This window comes from Ovis aries, chromosome 1, assembly GCF_016772045.2.
Source record: "Ovis aries strain OAR_USU_Benz2616 breed Rambouillet chromosome 1, ARS-UI_Ramb_v3.0, whole genome shotgun sequence".
Lineage (NCBI taxonomy): Eukaryota > Metazoa > Chordata > Mammalia > Artiodactyla > Bovidae > Ovis > Ovis aries.
The window spans coordinates 218,976,074-218,997,109 of record NC_056054.1 but is presented as its reverse complement, the minus strand read 5'-3'; the positions used below and the strand labels follow the sequence as shown (position 1 = coordinate 218,997,109).

Here is a 21,036-nt window from a genome sequence, read left to right as displayed (position 1 = left end):
GGGTGCTGCAGATGTGGGGTGATCCTAAGGACCCCGTACTATTGCACCTGAGCCCTGACTTTGCACCACATGGAGAAATTCCAGAGCAATGAATGGAAGAGAGTCCAATTCCCCATGGGCCAAGGGCTATCTTTCATGTCATCTCAAATGTCTATACACACATGCTCTACATTCCATGTATCTGTTAGGGCATCAAAGTCCCAGACGGCATATCTTTAAATCACTGGATCCCAAAGGGAAACAAAAATTGCATGAGAAGGGAAAATACAACACTGTGGGAAAAATAACCATTTTTGTAAGTCTTTATTTTTTAGTTGCTCCTCCCATAGTAATGCACTGAAAGGCATAACAGTTTATATTGTACAAAGCATTGGAAGAAAGTACCTCAACTCGCCGATTATTTCAAAATGAGATTACAAACAAAAAGAAAACAAATCTGGTTCCTCAATAAAGGGCAAAATAACTGAATACAGTCTGTTATTTACGTCTCTCTTTTAACATAAGGTCTGGAACACTTCATTTTACAAATAGGATTAACATGAACATAACATCGCACAAGCTTGCAGACAACCAGCATAAAATATGGGGTACAGTTTTTAATCAGAAGAATCATGCTTTCATGAAAGAAATTATAATCGTTTATACAATTGAATCAATTTCAGTATTACAAAAACTAAGTTGCATCTATTCGTATTTAGCTCATTAAGAAGGAAAACAAAACAACAAAAAAAGGAATGTTAAGAAAAGCCAGACACCATTTGGCACTCCCATACACAGGTCGAGTCACCTTGGTCCTTGCAATTCAAAACGGGGTGTGCCTCGGACGTCAGAAAGTAGTGGCTGAATGGAACAGTGCTATTTTAATCAACAAACAATAGTTTGCCAACAAATAAATACATGATACACGCAACACACACAAAAAATTAAACATTAAAAAACAGTGACATGATTGTCTAAAATTAAGATGTTATTACAAGGATTTGGCAAACCTCCTCTTAGTGTAGTGGTACAGCGGTACTGGTGATGAACAGGTTACTTCACTGACTTAACCTCTCTGAGCATTTGAACATCCATAGTTTACAATATACACATACCCTTGTTCCCTAGTTTTAAACAATGTACTTAAAGAAGGCAAAAGTTAATGGGAAACTCCCTGTTATCAGTTTCTATAATAATCAAGTGTGCATTTCATTCAACTACTTCTGTCTTCAAAGGGTTAAATTACATAAAAACTTTAACAAAGCAAGAAAATTAAATCTGTAATTAAAAGCAACTGTTCCCAATCATGTGTCAGGTACAAAAAAAGAATTCAGTTTCTATGGAGTGTTCATGCCGCCATCTCAACTGCTCCTCTCACCCACCCACTCCCAAGGGCAAGGTGAATGGGAAGACGCCTTCTGCCCAGCAAGGTTTTCATTTTTACTGAATCACTTTAAGTCGCATTAATCCTCCAGAAGTCAGCAGCTGCCTTGGCTGTGCAAAACAAAATACCGAGAATAAATAGTTTCCTTTTCTTTCTTTCTTTCTCTTTCTTTCTTTTCTTTTTTAATCATTCCGTTTAAGGTCCCCAGACTTTACATGAGTGACCCTTCAGGTTTCTAAGGCATTCTGCTCAGCAGTCTTTTAAATAGTCCTATGTGAAAGAGCCATGCTACTGTTGGACTTGGTCCCACTCCGGTCAACCTTGAGAATGTCATACGTGGCTTATGGACTGGATGGCACTGGATTCCGCTGCAGCCCTGGCCATACTATGCCACACGTTGGAAGAACTGTGGGATGAAGAATGCAGGGACTCCTTGTCGGACAATGACAACATCATAGCGTATGCCTGGGGTAGAAAGGAGAGAATTGGTAAATGGCATTTGAAAAACATCGCTTTTTATTTGAAGGCTATCTTGGGTGAATGTTAGGAAGAGATGGGATCCTGAGAAGGAGCATCCCTCATGGGTGTGTTGGGAAAAGTGAGGGACATTTCTTGTGTGTTTCAATGGCATGGAGTTACTGCTGGCCTTCAGTGCCTCAGGGCCACAAAAGTGACACAATCTGCAGAACAAAAAATTAATGATCCTACCTAGAATGACAATCATGCCTCCATTAAGAAACAGGAGTCATCCCCCTCCCCAGCCATAAATATAATAACCATCCTTCCACTGTTGATGTACATGTTTGACTCACCCAAAATATTACTGAATGCTTACAACTGAAACAGAAAATACAAGTAAGAGACAACTCTGCCTTGACAGCACTGTGGAAGCATCTAGAGGAAGCATGCCACAGACTACTTCTCTGGATGACTGAGAGCCCTGAAGATGAAAAGACTTGCCCAGAGTCACTTAACTAGACACTGAAAGACAGAAAGTGAAGTAGCTCAGTTGTGTCCGACTCTTTGCGACCCCATGGACTGTAGCCTACTAGGCTCCTCTGTCCATGGGATTTTTCAGGCAATAGTACTGGAGTGGATTGCCATTTCCTTCTCCAGGGGCTCTTCTCAACCCAGGGATCGAACACGGGTCTCCCACTTTGTAGACAGACGCTGAACTGTCTGAGCCACCAGGGAAGTCATCAATAAAAGCTTATCTGCCCAAATCCAGTGTCCTCTCTCCACTTCCCCTCCAAGCTTGAAATATTCAATGCTGACACTCAAAGACCTTGAAAATCAAGGTAGATCAAGTAGGTTCTAACAAAAACTCAAACATATCACAAGACCCAACAAAGTTCTCACCCCTGGGTTCCAAGGTCTCCTAAACAGAAGATGTACAGGGGTGCTCTGTGAGGAAGTGCTCTCTCTTACCTATTATCATGTCAAATTCTAAATAACTGTTCAGAGAATCTCCCCATTTGCTGCCAAGTAAAATATTCAAATAAAATGTTTGGTCTTGACTTGGGAGTGAACTTTTCACTGTTGATTTGCTATTGTTGGTCTCATCCATTGCTAACTTGCTTGTCAAAATGCTGCTGAAGTGGAATCATTAAAGTCCTGCCAAAGACATTCCACTGTCGGTAAACAAAGACAAAATGCCTCTGTTGTGAAGCAGAATTTCATCTCTGGGAGTCATGCTGAGACATGTGGCCGGTCTGTGGTTTCTTCCGTAATCATGGCATACAGTTAGAAAATCTGCCCTCTCAGGCTGATTTTGATTTGCTGGGTCACTGCTCTAAATGTACACATTGGACTTTTCTGCATGCAATTTGCCTTTTGGACCTCCACAAAATCTCAGCAGACATTTAAAAAATATTTCTTGAGTATCTACTCTGTGCCAGGCACTGTGCTAGGTTCTAGGGAGTTAAGGATAAATAATAAAGAGTCCTTCTCCTTTGCGGGTTTAAAGTATGGGTGAAGCGAGCACTTAACTTTGTTTCAATTATGTACTCACATTTACAGATCAAGACAAAAGATTAGTCTGACATGGTTTTAACAAAACTCATTCTGGTATTTAGAAAAAGAAGAGGGAGCAAAGAGAAAATTTTGAAATCCTAAGTTTTAATCCTGGCTTCTATCTTGCCTCTATTCAACTAGCTATGTGACCTTGGGCAAGTTGCTTAATCTTTCAAGGTTACTTCCTTCATATAAAATGTGGATAATAATAACAACTTACTTCCAACGGTTGTGGAGGAACCACAAGCACTAACTTACATAAAGTGTTTAGCTTAGCGTGCCTGATGTAAATAATACCTGTTATCCTGACACTAGCCATGGCGAAGGGCATAGCAACCCACTCCAGTATTCTTGCCTGGATAATTCCATGGACAGAGGAGGCTGGCGGGCCACAGTCCATGGGGTCACACAGAATCGGACATGACTGAAGAGACACAGCACACATGCACGCATCCTAAAACTACAGGTATCACAGGCGGCACTAGTGGTAAAGAACCCACCTGCCACTGCGAGAGACATAAGAGACACGGGTTTGATTCCTGAGTCGGGAAGATCCCCTGGAGAAGGGAATGGCAATTCTCCAGTATTCTTGCCTGGAGAATCCCATGGACAGAAGAGCCTGGTGGACTGTAGTCCATAGGGTCGCAAAGAGTTGGCCACGACTGAAGCTACTGAGTATGCATGCTTCCATGCCTCCTGAAACTACTTTTTTGTAGGATAGGTTTTTCAGGGAAAATTCCATGCAGAGGGCAGCCACTGTTGTATTAGTCAACTATTTTGCATTCAATCACTATAAAAATCACAGAGTAAATGTATGAGTTTTGAAGAAAGCATCTGAATCTATTCAGATTCTAGAAAGTGGTAAATATGGAATATCTGTCTTTTGGTAGTCAAAGGAAATAAACATTTTCATGCACAAGGATCCATGCTCAGCACAAAACTGACAGCAACAATGGAATGAAAGAATTAAATCTCATGAAACAAAGTCAGTTTGCAAAAAGGCCTGACCATTTTCAAACTGATATAAATATATATACATATATATATGACATTATAAAGTAACAATAAAAACACAAGTTAAAAATTGCAAAATTCTAGTATTTCTTGTGAGGGTAATTGTTAGCCCAACTGGGCAGGGACTTTATATATCAAAATACTGGTACTGAAATATATCACTTCTAATACCTCTAGGTTCCCAAGACCCTTTGCTTTCTATCACTTGTGACAGTTTCAGGAATTTTCAGTATTGTGCCTTATAATTTGGGGTAGAGTAATGAAAATAATTTTTTTCAAAAAAAAGAAAAGTTGGCTCCCCAGTTTCTCTGATCAATAAGGAAAGAAAAATGGGAAACTAAGAGTTAAATAAACAAAAAACATTAGCCACTTCTTATGGCTGTCTCCAAGTGAAAATGAGATGTCTAAACTGGCTGGACAGTTATAAATTGAAAAATTCATTTTTATCACCATTGAATGATAGAGCAGGAAGGGATCTTAGACATCTTCTCCACTCACCCCACTTTACAGTAAGGAAATGGTACCCACAGTTGTGAAGTGATGTTCTCAAACCCACAGAAATGCAGCTAGTCAGAGATGAGGCTGGCTGCTTTCACTTCAATTCAGAAAAAAACATTTGTTTTGTCTGTTACCATACATGACATCTTATGACGTTTTATTGAATTTACTAATATTTTTAAATTGGTACTATCCCAGTGGGATAACGTTTTTCCCACTTTAGTTGAGATATGACCACATTTGCTATTAAGATGGCCCAAAACATCTCAGCCAAATAGAAAATTTCCAAATGTAGTCTCACGGTTTGGTATGTAGGGGCACCTCCAAAATGAACTCAGGACAAACAATTAGACCAAAGTGACCAACAAATATGGTTAAGACAGAAAGGTTTTTTTTTCCTTCTTTTTTTAAAAAGGGCCTGAACAAACAAGCTGGTTGAGTGCAGATGTCAAGCAGAAAGGACTGATTCCCTTTTTTGTGGAAGAAGAACTGAGGCTCTTTTCAATGAGATTTATAGATCCTTAGATGGATTTATTTTGGTTACCATAGTGGTGATAGATTGCTGTAAATCCCATCGAACTTGGGTACCATTCATTCATTCATTTAAAACTGATAGGGTTAATTTCCAGGTTTGCCATTAAGCTGCTATAGACTTTTGGCAATTCATTTCAACTCTGACCCTCCTAAATTTAATTTATTTCTAAATTCTATCATTAGTTGATTTGTATATTAACTGTGTATGGTGGTTTAGTCACTAAGTCATGTCCAACTCTTGCAAACCCATGGACTATAGCCTGCCAGGCTCCTCTGTCCATGGGATTCTCCAGGCAAGAATACTGGAGTGAGTTGCCATTTCCTTCTCCAGGGTATCCACCCAACCCAGGAATCAAATCTGGGTCTCCTGCATTGCAGGCAGATTCTTTACCAACTGAGCTACAAGGGAAGCTACTAACTATGTACAGTGAGAAAAAAGAACGGGATAGAATTCACTTTCCAAAGATATCAAAATATAATTAGGCTGACAAAAATTATAGACATGAAGCAATTAGAAAATAATTCTGAAGTAATATACAAATGAAGGGAAATTGTTAGCCGCTAGGTTGTGTTCAACTCTTTGCAACCCCATGTACTGTCCATGGAATTCTCCAGGCAAGAATACTGGTGTGGGTTGCCATTTCCTACTCCAAATAGGTACAATCAAATGTTTACGGACCATCTACACAAAAGTAAGCTGATTGCAAAGGAATGGTTGGATTATTGGAAGTCAGGGTTTGTCACAGAAATTTCTGTGCAGAATCCAGTCATATTAATTGCTGTAGTGGTTGACTATTTTGGATTCAATCATAGGCAGAGATAGGAACCTTTTGAGTAAAGCATCTGAACCTGCTCAGATTCTAGAACATTGCAAAGAGTATCTGCCTTTGGCGTCAAAGGCACAATGTCACCAGGATGCTATACTGCAGGAAAGTATGTACCTGTGACTTGGACTTTCTGTGTAACGGTTGTTTAAGTTCCTCTGGCACATGGGAAGCACTGAAAGAAGACACCTCAGCTTCTGTATATTGATTATCTTCCATTTTCCTCATTTTGAGGCTATCTGTGAAGTGCCTTATATGATCTAGAGCAGAAAGTCCAGTTTTATATTCTTCCTCTTTATACCTAAAATGAACCAATGGGAAAGCACAGAGGGTTTTTTTTTTCTTTTTCAGTTTGATATCCAACCAAATCACTTTTCATTTGATTCCATATACTTGTCAAACGTCATAGTATATTTGCAGTAGAAAGTAGCCTCCATCAATTCTTGGATTCTTCTAAAAACTTACAAATATTCTATCTTATACATATATTTCTTTTAAGATTTTTAATGACGAAAGCAAGAATATATTTGAGATAAAGAATTAAAGTCAATGACATGTGAAGTCAGCAATGCAGTGGAGACAGAATTTGTACATTTACAATTTTCATTTAAAATAAAGCCAGTTATGATGATATTCAGTCGGTATCAATTATCCATATGAAAACATAACAGTCTAGTCAATTTAATTATTGGGCTAATGTTTTCCTTTTAAACATCTGTCATCTATATAGATTCCATATACAGCAAATAAAGTGATATTTCTCTCAATAATATTTGAATAACACATGATAAACTGAATAAATTAGATAATGCCAAAAGCTCTATTTTTCTTTGAGTTTTATAGGTAGAATCTAAATAAGTGATTGTGTACTTGTTTACCCTTTCATTTACCCTTCCTTCCTCAGATTGATAGAGTTCCACGTCGATCGATGTATTTATATGCTGCGGATTATGCTCATGGCCACTTGTTTCCGTCTTTTTAAAATTAATCCACTGCGTATGCCTTGCTAATTCAAACAGCTTTTATGATTCATGCTCACAAATTGCTTATCCCCTGGAATAGCATGCTTATGGAAGAACAGGGCAGCGGGAATCATAACCCTATGTGGGTCCACCCTTGCTTCTCACCTCATTGGGGATGCTTTACAGCTCATTTCCAGGGTGCTGGTGTCTTCATAGTCATCCTCGGGGTTTCCTTCATGTAAATTACTCGTCCCTGGTTCCTTTCCCATTTTCCCAGTAATATCATTGTCTTCATCCTCCTCATCTAACAACACCTCGTCTTCTACTTCTTCATCATCCAGTAAGTCTGAATTTTGATTGGTCACCAAAGCCTTTTCATCTTTAAAGTGACTGCCATTCATTCTTTCAAAAGCATAAAAAAGAAGCAGGTTCAATTACTGGTGTCATTTCAAAACATGCAGTTAGCTCTATTATTAACATTATGCCTTTCTAGCAATAATTTAGGTTTTCCACATTTCTAGAGTAAATTTTTATCATTTATGCTCTAAGGCAACCATGGGAAAATAATGTAACCTCACAAATGGAAAAATGAAAAACATAATTGTGCGATTATTCAGATTATAAATGGAACCTCTGGCAGAACTGGGAAAACAATCTTAGTCTCCTATTTCTTATCAGGCCTTTGCGTGATAAATGATATTGTTATATATGATATAAAAAGCACACACAGGTTTTTCTCTACATAAAGTTACCTAATTACCATATAAGTATGCACCATTTAAGAGAACAGATTCTGGAAAACTCATACAAATGAGCAACACTGCCAAAGCTTCAACATGCATGCTTCAAGAGAATCTAAGAGTTCAAAGAAAGTGTTAGAGTAGCTGCCAAGGACCAATCAGTATTTGCTCTTTCTAGGTGACACTGGTGGTATATGGCACTTAAACACCCTCCTGAGACTTGGAAGTGATTGAGAACTCATTTATTTGTACTTTGTTCAAATTATCCACGATAGTCTGAATGTAAAAATATTCTTTGTTTCCCAGGATAACACTGGGGTGGGAAATGATATAAAAATGTCATTGTACAAATATCTTTTGAAGTTTATATGTGTAATATAATGATGCAAAAGAAGCCTATTATATTTAAAACATCATTCGTAATATTTTAGTGGTGGCAAGGATTGCAATATGTAATTCAAAAGTTTAATTATAAAAAATGTTTAATAACATAGAAGTCCCCATTTAATATATTTGAGAATGTTTATGAAATGAGGATAAGCTTTTCAGGCTTTAAAGGAAACATTAAAATATGTATAAGCTAAATTTCTTTCATTGCAAGATTAAGATGAAACTGTTAGAAAATAATTATGAATGTTTTGAATCTCTCCTAACTTCCTCCTTTCAAAGATACATGATTAGAGAGGTTAAGGCACTTGCCCAAATCAGAAAGCTTGTTAGAAATTAAACAATCGTAGGTGTTTAGGTGGGTTTCCCATATGGCGCTAGAGATAAAGAACCCGCCTGCCAATACAGGAGACTCAAGAGATGTGAGTTCGATCCCTGGACCAGGAAGATCCCCTGGAAAAGGAAATGGCAACCCACTCCAGTATTCTTGCCTGGAGAATCCCATGCTGAGACACAGGAGGCTGACAGGCCTACATACAGTCCATGGGGTTGCAAAGAGTCAGACATAACTGAGGCGACTTAGCATACATACTGGCATCCAGTAGTCCTACCTATTTACTAACTCAGAAAACTTGCTAAGGCTGCTAAATTATTGTTACAGTCATGTACAATTTTCACAATGTAACTATTTTTCAGGTTATGGAAAATCAGATACCAGCAATAGACCCCCATCAATTTCCCACATTAAAAAAAAGAGTATAATTTTATATTTAGATTTCCCAGAACAAAAAAAAAAATACATAAATTAAACAATCCTGGGTGTGACAGAGGCACATAGTAAAAATTCATTTGACCAGAAAAAGTCATATCATCATTACGTTTTTTTTATACAATCCATCACTTAACCTCTTTTATCAAAGAATGATGAAAACATGTTTTGCACAGACATAAATTATTAGTTTCCAGTTACACTGCCAACTTGCTGGCCTGAATGGCTCGAAATTGTTATTTTAAAATAAATGAAAGAAAAAGCAAAAGAACAAAAGAGTGCGTGGATGGAAACCAAACGTAACAAAGCCAACGTGATTAAGAAAACCTATTTGTTAATTTTGCCTTCAAATGTGGCAATTTATAGAAGATAAATTATTCATCAAAAGTAGTCTGATAGGAGTTGAGGGGAGAAAAGTTAGATGACTCAGTCTTCTTATTGCTATGCTGTTTAGACATGTTGAAGCCAGATGTTGCAGCTTTATGGTTCACAAATTTCCAACTAAGGGTTTGAAATCTGAATAGGTGTCTCAGAACACAAATGGTGCTTTTTGTTCGATATTTCTTATTTGTACCATGTAACCATCATTATTAAAATATAAGATCATGACTGTCTTTCTTACTTGTCCTTAGTACTTTGTACTGAGTATCTGCCTCACCTCTGCCTTTCTATCTCTCTCTCTCTCTCTCTCTCTCTCTCTCTCTCTCTCTCACACACACACACACACACACACACACACACACGTACACATGGGCAAGCAGAGGGAGAGATACACCCAACAGCACAAAGTTTAGTTTTGCCAGGCTTCTCAGAAGCTCGAAGAGTCTTACAATAGCAGATATTCTCTTCTCATTCCCTAGGGACACTTTTATACAAGCTAAAGAACAGAAGTGATCATATATTTTTATATAATCTTGGAAAATGATGCTTATTTAATACTGCCTTAATGGAAAACTACCTGAAACAATTAACTCTGACTTTTAATAGCATCAAAAATGGAGAACAATAACGACATTTGCGTGATAAAAAGTAATGGAACTTTCATTAACTAATTTCATGTTACATTAAAATTTACAGTGCAGCATCCTAATTTAATAGGCCATTGGATAGTTATATTTAGAATAACACAGTTCTCAATGCCAGATATTTATAACTTATAGGTAAGAAAAATTAAACCCAGTAGTTTGGGTAAAATAATGTTTCCTTTATATCACATAAAGCATAAAATGCTAGATTGTTGTGTTGTTAGTTGCTCAGTAGTGTCCGACTCTTTGCAACCCACGCACTGCAGCCTGCCAAGCTCCTCTGTCCATAGGATTTCCCAGGCAAAAATTCGGGCGTCGGTAACCATTTTCTTCTCCAGGGGATCTTCCCGACCCAGGGATGGAATCCACATCCCCTGCATTGCAGGCAGATTCTTTACTGCTGAGCCACCAGAGAAGCCCTATTTCTGTATCAATTAAGACATATATGCTTAATGTTGAGAATGACAAGAGGAATCCAGCACACCAGGTCACTAAAAACAAGTGTAATTATACCCACCGAAACAAACATGCTGGAATTAAATAAGGATGCACTTCAAAGAATATAAAGAAGTAATAGAATCTTATTAAGTCACAAATGGTTTCAAAAAAGCTATTTGGATGACAATAAGTATTTTATATATAAATATCTACAGATACATACAGTCACATAATGTTAACATATATAGATACATATAGTCATATAATATATATAGTCATACATTATATGTATGGGGCTTCCCTGGTGGCTCAGAGAGGAAAGAATCTGTCTGTAGTGCAGGAGATCCAGGTTTAAACCCTGGGTTGGGAAGATCCCCTGGAGAAGGGAATGACAACCCACTCCAGTATTCTTGCCTGAAGAATCCCATCCATGGACAAAGGAGCTTGGCAGACCACAGGCATGGTTGCAAAGAGGTGGACATGGCTGAACAACTAACACTGTCACTGTATGTATACATTATACATAATATGATCCATAATAGTAACCAGCATTAGTCAATGATTCAACTGAACCCCTGTGTGGCTTTCCCTTCTAATTGCCAAGTTTTGATAAAATATTCTAATTAGCTATAAAGAGAGGCAGAATAGAATGGTGCTAAAATCGTGGGCTATAGAATCAGACAGCCTAGGTTAAATCTCGTTTATTGCTTATGTGACATTTAGCAAGTTACTTAACCTTCAATGTCGCCATTCCTTCAGTGATAAAATTACATAATTATAGTCCCTATCTCATAGGGTTATTAGGGTAATTAAGTTTATTGATACACATAAAGTGCTTAGAAGAACATTTGGTATTTAATCTGTACTAAATAAACACCAACCATTGGTGGCAGGAGTAAAGCAGTGTCAGAAAAATGAGCACTGAAATGTATTTCAAAACGTTCACTACTGAAATCACGGACTTTGAAAAGGGAAAGACCAGCTTTACCTCTCTTCAGTGTTCCTGGGGGACTGGCTGCCGTGGTTGCTATTCCCGATGAAATTTCGAATTTCTGTGAAGTAAGCGTCTTCCTTGTCATCGAGGATTGCACCTGTGCTTTCCAGTTCAGAATGAGGCGATGATGTTGCCGTACCTAAGGGGAGAGAAAGCCTTTTGTGAAAAAGACTATTATTTAGAGTGCAACTTATTTGAAATCTCACACCTTCTTCATTCGATCGGCGTTGTTTCCTAAAACAGGCTTTTTCGAGTATTAATAATGAAAACTTTAGGAGGTCAAGGTCTTCCCAATTTTACCACAGTATCTGTGCCAATGAATAATGGGGACTACTATGAACCACTAAAATCATGAAGTACAATCTCCCAAAGATGCTCCTTCTCCCACCAGCTTCCTCCTACTCCCACTGTGATATAGGAATGTTTTTATTCATAGAATGAGAGTACAGAGTGAGACAAATTATAGAAAAGTCTTAAAAACATTCTGCCAGAAAAAAACTGTATACCCAGTCCTGGTGGCAGTTAATATGTATTTATTGCCCCTGTGCTAATGTATGTTATCAAATAAAGCCTGAACACATGCTGGAAATATGGCATTCTGCTTTGTTGAGCTAAGCTGTGGGCAGACCCAGAACACACCAGTCTTGAGACAGTATTAAGAAGACAATATTGGGTCTGTGGATTATAGAAGGTTCTTCAGTTTCCTTACCTATAAAATTAGAATCAAAATAGCTGTATCAAAAGATTGCCTAAAATTTCCATACATTTACAAATTATAAACTCTTTATAATATGTGGTCAAATTTTATACTAATATTTGCTTTGTTTGTTTATCTTGCCCAAAGAATATCTGTGGCTTGACAGTTCATCACAATAGTCTAGATGCCAAACACAAGTGGTTAGAATACCCTTCAGCTTCATGAAGTTATAATCTGGGCCAACAAATAAGTATTCAATTTTGACACATTATACCTTTTAAATTATTTATTCATTTTCTGAAATAATTTTGACTAGAAAAATTATAGTGATATACCGTAAGGGTGTATGCAGAAAGTGTTGTCACTTTTGAGTACTAAATTAGACTCTTGTCTCTAAAATCCAATATTTTTAAACCATGATCATTAGAGTTTTGGCTTTAAGGGAAACAAACAGTACATAGTTCATTCAAAAATCATAAGCAATGTGCCTTTACACTAGAGGAAGGATTAATAATAAAATAATTTCCTTAAGGAAAGACTACTTTGTATCAATCCAACTTTTCTCTGTTCTTAAAATCTCTTTTCAGGGATTCCATGCATGTACCCTCCCCTCACTGCCAAGTCATTCCCTTAATTCTCTAGAAACAATTATAGCTACATAGATTGGCATCACACACACATGCCAGCTGGTCAATGTTATCTAAATATTAGAAGCCAAGGGCTTCCCAGGTGGCACAGTGGTAAAGAATCTGCCTGCCAATGCAGGAGACGCAACAGATGCAAGTTCAATCTCTGAATCAGGAAGATCCTCTGGAGTAGGAAATGGCAACCCGCTCCAGTATTCTTGCCTGGAAAATTTCATGGACAGAGGAGAGTTGTGGGCTACAGTCCATGGGGTTGCAAATAGTTGGACACAACTGAGCTACTGAGTACACACACACACACATTAGAAGTCAAAGGCAAGAAAACCACCATGTCTTCTGCTAACAATGCATTAGTAGGCCTGGGTTAAAGGAAGGCTAGTTTTTTGCCATTTTAAACTTAATTTTGCATCAGAATTTGTGATAAAAAACCACACATGACTAGCATTTGCTACAGGCTACTCTGATCAGGTTGACAGCCTTTTATCTCTCATATCTAAAACAGGTCCCCTAGAGAAGTTTTCCAAACTGCAGGCTGTTTGCAAAAGCAGCTGTGGTTTCTAGGTTAATGCTGAGAGCGTGGGGCTCCACTCTGGTCATCACGGCCAGGCCAGTGGCCACATTCTGTGCCAACAGGGTCAAAGATTGTTCCCTGCGATTTAGAAAATCATGATTCATCAGTCTCCTTTGAGTTCCAACTATGGTTCTCTGTGCTTGAGACTGCCCATTGAGAAGCATCCAGAAACTAAAACGGTCCAAATGAAGCTCTGAGTTGTGTATTATTCAACAGTTCACTTCATTCAAAAATCTCAAGGGAAAAGTGCTACCAATTTTCACAATAGGATCTGATTCTCATGTCAAAGGGGAATGAGAGATAAGCGATCACAACTGTGTTTTAAAAGAAGAAGAAGAAGCCAAGCATCTCCGCCTCAGAAGACAGTCAATGACCTACCAGACATGTTCCCATTCTCGTGCTTCTTGAGGTGTCTGTCTAAGTTGGTTTGTTGACCGAAACACCTATCACATAAGTGACACTTAAAGGGCTTCTCTTTATTGTGGATGTTGCGAACATGCCGCTGCAGGTTAGAAGATATGCTGAAGGACCTGTCACAGTACTTGCATCTGAAAAGCAAACACAGAGCAAATATTTGCAAGCAAATCAAAAGACATTTCTCACGACAAGCAAACCAGATCTCCAAAATTATCACCCATAAAACAACACTGCAGCAAAGATTACTATCCACATTGCCAAGATTTCAATTCTGGTAAATGATTTTGATTACATCAAAGATTTTTATGACTTTGTGAAAAATTGTAATACAATACTGATAATTTGATTGCTCACAAGTTTACCCAGGTAATCAGTTCTAGTACTTCAAGCAAAGCTGACAGAATTAAAGACATTAAGAAATGGTAGCAGTTTTATTTTCCACTTAGGACAATTAAACCTTCTGTAAACAAACAGGAAACAGATTCAAGTATTCTTCAAATAAAGTAAGAAAATCATTTCTTTAAATTCAAAATTTCAGAGCCTGATTAAACAATTTCTTAGTAAACTCACTTTCTCAATTGCTAATCCTAAAGGAAATTCTGTTATCTTCTGCAAAATAACAATAAAGGTTTCCAACTTTTAAAACTGGGGCAATGTAAACAGTTTAATCTGATAGCAAAGATACTAATTTTCATAATCTGTAGTGATTAGGAGCCCCCAAAGCCTTTACCGTGTTAACCTTTAAACCTTTACAAAAGAAAGGGTGCTAAATTCTCCTTTTTGAATAAAAGCACAAGGTCTTTGTTTACCCATCCCCCCACAATATTCTAAATTTCTCTCAGTTTTCCATTTCTATTTTTCTACACCAGGTCAGTTTTTCTTTTTTTTTTTTTTCCAAGAAAGCACATAATATTGACTGACTAATTGTTCTGCCTTCCATGATATTTATGATAAAAAATCATAAATTACTGAAGTTCTCCTTTAGTCACAAAATAAAAGAGTAATTCATCACCCCACCCCACTTCCCACCAGCTCATATGGTAAGGAAGAAAAGTGGTAATTGACAAAATTTTTCCCTCTGGCCTTTTAAAGTAAAGATTGTGTTAGCTGTTTATATGATTTTTTTGTGTGTTGCTTGAAAGGAAAAATCACCTTTCTCTAGATGACTTTTAAGTGAAAATTTCTAACTTAACAACCAAAAAATCCTTAACTCATTCTCCCATGTGTGAAGGGCACTTCTCCCACTTCTGAATGCAGACACACCAATTTGAGGGTTCAACATGAGAAAGTACCCTGTTCCACTGAAAGTGTTCTACAGCTGTCTCCATATGATGCCAGAAATCTAGTTAGTCCAGTGGGGAATATGAATTTGTTAAACTAGTTACTTTGGCATAGTATCAGTAAACCAACTCAAGGGCTAATTTAATTTCCCCCTAAAAAACTGCTCTGGCATCATGAGGTCCATCAAATTTAAATTAATAATATTAATTTTAAAATGGATAAGATCCCACATTGATAATTAAGCCTCTGATTTTGAAAAAAAAAAAATGTATGGGCCTTCTTTGAACTTCCAAGGTTCACTGCAATGAGAATCATGGTACAATGAGCCCAATTGTGTTGTCTTAAGTAGAATAACATTAAAAACACTGATAGAGAAAACTTAAACTCTCATTAAACTTTTTAGAATAATTTTCACTTAAAATAATTTCTACAGAAATCACAAGGAAGAAACATTTTGTCTTTGACATGCTTCAAACTGCTTGCATGCATAGAAGCTTTAAATCTAACACATAGCTTCGACTTTAACATGAATAAACTCAGTCAGTAAGGAAGTTCCAACCAAAAAGCATTTATTTTCTATCTTTCCTCTGCTAACATCTTGGCCAAAAGTTTGAGTGCTTCAGTAAGTTAGTAGGTGTTTAGTGAAGTGAAAGTTGATCAGTTGTGTCCGACCCTTTGCGACCCCATGGACTGTAGCCTCTGTCCATGGAATTCTCCAGGCCAGAATACTGGAGCAGGTAGCCATTCCCTTCTCCAGGGGAACTTCCCAATTCAGGGATCGAACCCAGGTATCCCATATTACAGGTGGATTCTTTACAGTCTGAGCTACCAGGGAGTAAGTGGTTAAGAAACTCCCAAATCAGATCCTAAGTTTCAGAAATTCTAAAAAGAAGTACATAACACACTCATGAGCTATACATGATTAAGCCATGCTGGTAAACACAGAGGGTATGGGAGCCTTTGAGATCATGGTATGAGATAAAAACCCAGAGTTCTAGATTTGTGTTTTAATTTAGGGGTCTATTAATATCAGATTTTATAGAACACAAGAGACACAGGTTTGTTCCCTGGGTCAGGAAGATCACCTGGAGAAGGAAATGGCAACCCACTCCAGTATTCTTGCCTAGGAAATCCCATGGACAGAGGAGCCTGACGGGCTACAGTCCATGCGTTCGCAAAGAGTCAGACACAACAACTTAGCGACTAAAGAACAACAGTTACAGAAGGCAATTAGCATATGTGGATCTGAATGTTTTCACTTGTGAAACAGAGTTGCCGAACAAATAATTGTTTAAGATCCTTAGCTATGCAAAATTCTGGTTTGCATTTTTAAAAATACATATACAGTAATAGCACCATTTATGGGGCAGAATAAATCCACTGAATTCAGGTACAAAAAAAGAGAAAAATGAGCATGATATCATAGCTGCATACCAGACCCTTGGCCATAACAAAATATAAGTGTGGAAATCTTTCCTTCTATTTAAGCAGAATTCCTTGGATATGACATGTTCTCAAAAAGGGAAATCATCTAACACTTCCCACATTTATATCTCTCTGAGACCTATTATATCCAATGCAATCTATCACATACAAAGTGGAACTATTACTTATGATTAATAATTTACAGAACATGTAGGAAAGCAAAGGATTTAAGAAAATACTTTATTATTATCTGAGTTTAAGTCTCTCTAGTTTTCTCCTAAAGTTTCAACTATCTTCAAATGAACATTGGTCTTCCCACTTTCTTATCCTTGTATATAAAGAAGTATTTGAAAGCTGATAAATTAATTATTTTAATGAAAAAAGTAAATATTCAGATAAAAATAATTTTACACATACGCAACCCATAAGAATTTCAAAGTAAAATAAAATTAACAGTATTACTTAAAATAACTAATATTCATTCTTTGAAGAAATATTCATGAATTATCTAATACTGTGTGCAAGGCATTGCACATTGAACAACGCAGATGATATTTTAAAACTGGAAGGGAGATGGTGATTGTGATCATTCATTTGTAAAGAATAATATTAAAATTAAACCTAGTTCCATGTGTAATATGGCTGATTTTGACGTTTAAGAGAATAGGCTAAGAAGCACTTCAGAAATTGTTGATGGAACTTCTCCCTTCTTATAATATGTTCTATTTTATCTGTTCTACCCTTTTTCTTCCTCCTCTCAAGGTAAAATTTATTCTTTAAACATCCTATCAAGACTTGTAGACATTGACTTAGCTGTACTGGGAAAACAGAGATATATCTGGGTTGTTAATTCTTAGCAGAGATTTAAGGCTTGGAAAAGGGAGACTCCAGGGTTATGATTATTGTCAATTAAAATAGCATGAATCAAAAAAAAAAAAAAAGCATGAATCACTGAGGAGAGAAAACACTGAATTTTAAAAGTGACTACCAGTTCTTAAAAGCTTATTCTATTCTAGACATTGCTAGAACTTTTAAATTGAGATATAAGAAGATGATTCAAGAAATTAAGACTCTTCTACATTTTAATCCCAGCCATTAGTTAATTCTTCTTTGAATCAAAATTGAACAGACATATGCTCAGACATGCACAAAAGTAACCTCTTTTAAAATTGTGGCAGTAGGTCCAATTTATTACAACAGTTATCAAGATATTTAGTAAAAATCATTGTCAAACCTATAAGGCTGCTCTCCTGTGTGGGTTCTCAAGTGCCGTGTTAGGTTCGCAGATCTTGGGAAAATCTTACCACAGTATCTGTTATGAAAAGATATTTATAAGAGAAAAGTCAGCACAATTACCTATATTTCACTCAAGCTGCTTAGAAGCCAGATGCTTATTTCTGATTTAATTAATCTTGCATGGAACTCACATGTCTTTGTTATTTAAAATTTGCAACAAAGTCATTCTATAGATATAAATAACTCTATAAAGGCTGCCTTATGAGAACCAGTCCGGTTGAATTTGCTCATGTGTAAGCAAGCAGTTTATAAAAACAGAGTTGAGTTTTGATGACCCCCTCCATGTGCCTCTTTTATTAACTCTGTATCTTTACATCTGCAAAACCAGACAAGGAGATAAAAAAATGACAGGAGCCTGTGGTTCTGGGTTGATATAAACAGATTCAAATGTTTTAACTCATTTTACATGTTAGCTACAGTGACAACTCTCTGTACATTGAGTGGTATCAGATCAGACAAGATTCTAAGACCTCATCCATCAAGGTATGTTCCTATAAAAGCTTTTCTGGAAAGAAAGGAACACATTTTCCAAATAGCAGATAAATTGATATGCCTGAGTCAGATGCCACAAATTTCTGAGACAATTCATAAGTGATAAGCATGATTTATTTTTAAAAAAGAAAAGAGAAACAAATAAAAGCTTTGCTATACTACTGATGAGTAAAAAGGCACTTATTAACTAGTTTTCTCACTTATTGACCTTATTTGTCCTTCATTAAGAGCCTTATTCTTAAATACCATGACAATAAATGTATGCTTGAGGACAGTAGTATTATACCTTTGGATGAAAATAATTAACTGTGAAAGAAAATTCATAAACATCAAAGTGAAACAAATAGATAGCATTTGGACCATTTCCAACCTCATTTATCACAACCAAACGGCCTGCGTTAAAATTTTCATTTAATAATAATCTTTTAAACCACTATTTTTATATCTCACTAAATAAAGAGTACTTTGAAGTGCTTGAAATCTATCATGGTTGCTATTAATCATCCAACCAAGAATAATTTCCAAAACAAATAGCATGGCCTTTTGAAATCAGAGGGGAGATTTTTGGGAAGCCAGTCATGATTAACTTTGCAGTTACCTGCAGGTATAGCGTTCCTTTCCTTTCCGTAGGAGGTTCTCTGGCAGGGCGTTGGGAGGAGCTCTGAAGTTGAACATGGAGGGAACAGACTGTAGAAGTTCACTGGCCTCTGGTTTCAGGGCACTGAAGCTCTCCAGCTTCTCTGCCATGTTTTCAATAGCTGACATCTGAAAGGCAAAAGCATAAGACCATGAAGGACAGGGCAGAGATCTTTCCTGCTGCAATCATCTCTAGCAAACTAACAAATCATTACTAATAAAAGGGAAGCATCAAACCCGCTGAGTGCAGAGGCTGTAGAAAGAGATTATAGTGTCCCAATATTAAACAAATGAGAGAATTCATTGACTTTAAAGATAACATAGGTAGAACCAAGCGTACACAATGTCACATAAACTTTTCCATAAGACCTTAGTCAGATCACTTTATAATAATTTGATATACACTAGAGCAATGAAATACATGAGATAACAAAACGAAGTTACAGATTTTATTAAATTAAGAGACAGCATTAGTATCATGCTATTCACTAGGCCCACCTGTGAATGACTGCAGGAAGGAAGAAATTAATACATCCTTTCTAGAGGCTGACTAGAACCGAGAGATGTTTGACTCTACCCCTCCCTTTTTAGAACAAAAGAAGTCTGAATTCTAACTCTGGCAAGATGGTTCTTTGGGACATGAGTCCACCCACTTCTTGGCCTGCAAGCTGACCAAATAAAATACACAGTAAAAAATAGTAAACTGGAAATTATAGGAAAATATTCTGTATGCCTTGCCTAAGTAATAAAAACCACAGAAACTAGAAAGTCCAGTGAAAAAAACTCAAAGCATGAAAAACATCAAGAGTTCCAAAGTTACTGCTAGAGCCAAATGTATGTAATGCAGAAAGAAAAATTTAAGTGTGTAAGATGTACTTTATGTTAAATTAATATCGATAAACTAGATTTTTAAGTCAGATCATACATAAAGAATTTTGGTAAAATATTAGTTTGTCCTGAAAAAGGATTGAATTGAAATGACACTTCATGATATATTATCATAACTTCGTATTACATTGGCATGACCACACTCTAGGAGCAGTATTCTCAAAGAAAAAGTATCCTGCCTAGTTCTTCTCCTCAAATAACCTAATTTATTGTGCTTATAATCTTCAAGTTTTGTCTATCTGCACACATATTTGACAGAGTCATAATCAGAGGGTGGTATTTACTTTCAAAGTTAGCTGATTCTTACTATCTATAATTAAGACAGACTCTCTCCTTTCAACCTTCCTAAAATGTTTCTTCCATGCTCACATTTTATTTGGAAGCTGCTTACTACTGAATTTGTAAGAAGAAAAAGCAAACTCTCAGGCCATCTTGTAAAATCAACTCATCCATTGTTTATTTGGTTCTCAGGGCACTCTGCCACTGGAGAACTCAGAAAGCTGTTTAAAAGGTGTTTGTATTTTGTATGTACTGTGTATGTTTCTCCAAAAGCTAGGGCAGTAGACTAGAAGACTTCATGCAAGGATTGAAAATGGTAAAAACTGTACATTCAAGCAACTGATCAACTCAAGAAAATGATACTTCTGCTGATAAGATGGCAAGACAGAGTTGGAGGCCTAATTTATTTTCAGCTCAGGTTAAAAATAAAAGGCAACAATTTGTATTCAAAAGGATAATTAATAAAACTTATCTTGTGTGGACACATGGCTGGACAAAATGCTACTGACTTCTAAAACTAGAGCAAAATCTTAAGTGAATGGCCTAAACATGATTCTCTTCTTACAAAGGGAATATTGTATGCTTGATTTTTCAAACGACTATTCATATTGTAGTTAGCTTTCTTTCTTTTTCCTTTATCCTGGAGCCTGCCCTCTCATTTCATGCCCGGACTCCTAATGCTAGCTACAAATTGTAACGTACAGGGTACCACTGCCAATTTGCCAAATGTCTTTCATCAAACACAGTGCAAAAAAATCTCAGAGGAAAGTCAAGATACATTTACTTGTCAGACGACAAATGTGAACGCATTGGGAGGTGGTAGGGGCTGTAAGCTCAGAGGTTTGATTC

At 36.8% G+C, this 21,036-nt stretch overlaps 1 protein-coding gene across 25 annotated transcripts in view; it reads right to left on the bottom strand.

The window, feature by feature from the left end:
• Nucleotides 1-288: 288 nt before the first annotated feature.
• Nucleotides 289-21,036, bottom strand: part of MECOM (MDS1 and EVI1 complex locus) — a 630,714-nt gene continuing 609,966 nt past the window's right edge. For 17 of the 25 annotated variants that reach the window (XM_012099708.5, XM_012099711.5, XM_004003181.6 and 14 more), the window contains 7 exons: nucleotides 18,983-19,149; nucleotides 17,831-17,908; nucleotides 13,852-14,021; nucleotides 11,556-11,700; nucleotides 7,374-7,610; nucleotides 6,364-6,547; nucleotides 289-1,828 (listed from right to left, as the gene is read on the bottom strand). In XM_012099708.5, the coding sequence (XP_011955098.3) occupies nucleotides 1,694-1,828; nucleotides 6,364-6,547; nucleotides 7,374-7,610; nucleotides 11,556-11,700; nucleotides 13,852-14,021; nucleotides 17,831-17,908; nucleotides 18,983-19,149 (1,116 nt within the window). In that variant the 3' untranslated portion in view covers nucleotides 289-1,693. The remainder of the gene's footprint in view (nucleotides 1,829-6,363; nucleotides 6,548-7,373; nucleotides 7,611-11,555; nucleotides 11,701-13,851; nucleotides 14,022-17,830; nucleotides 17,909-18,982; nucleotides 19,150-21,036) is intronic. The other 8 variants (XM_012099727.4, XM_060394074.1, XM_060394071.1 and 5 more) reach the window with 1 other exon arrangement.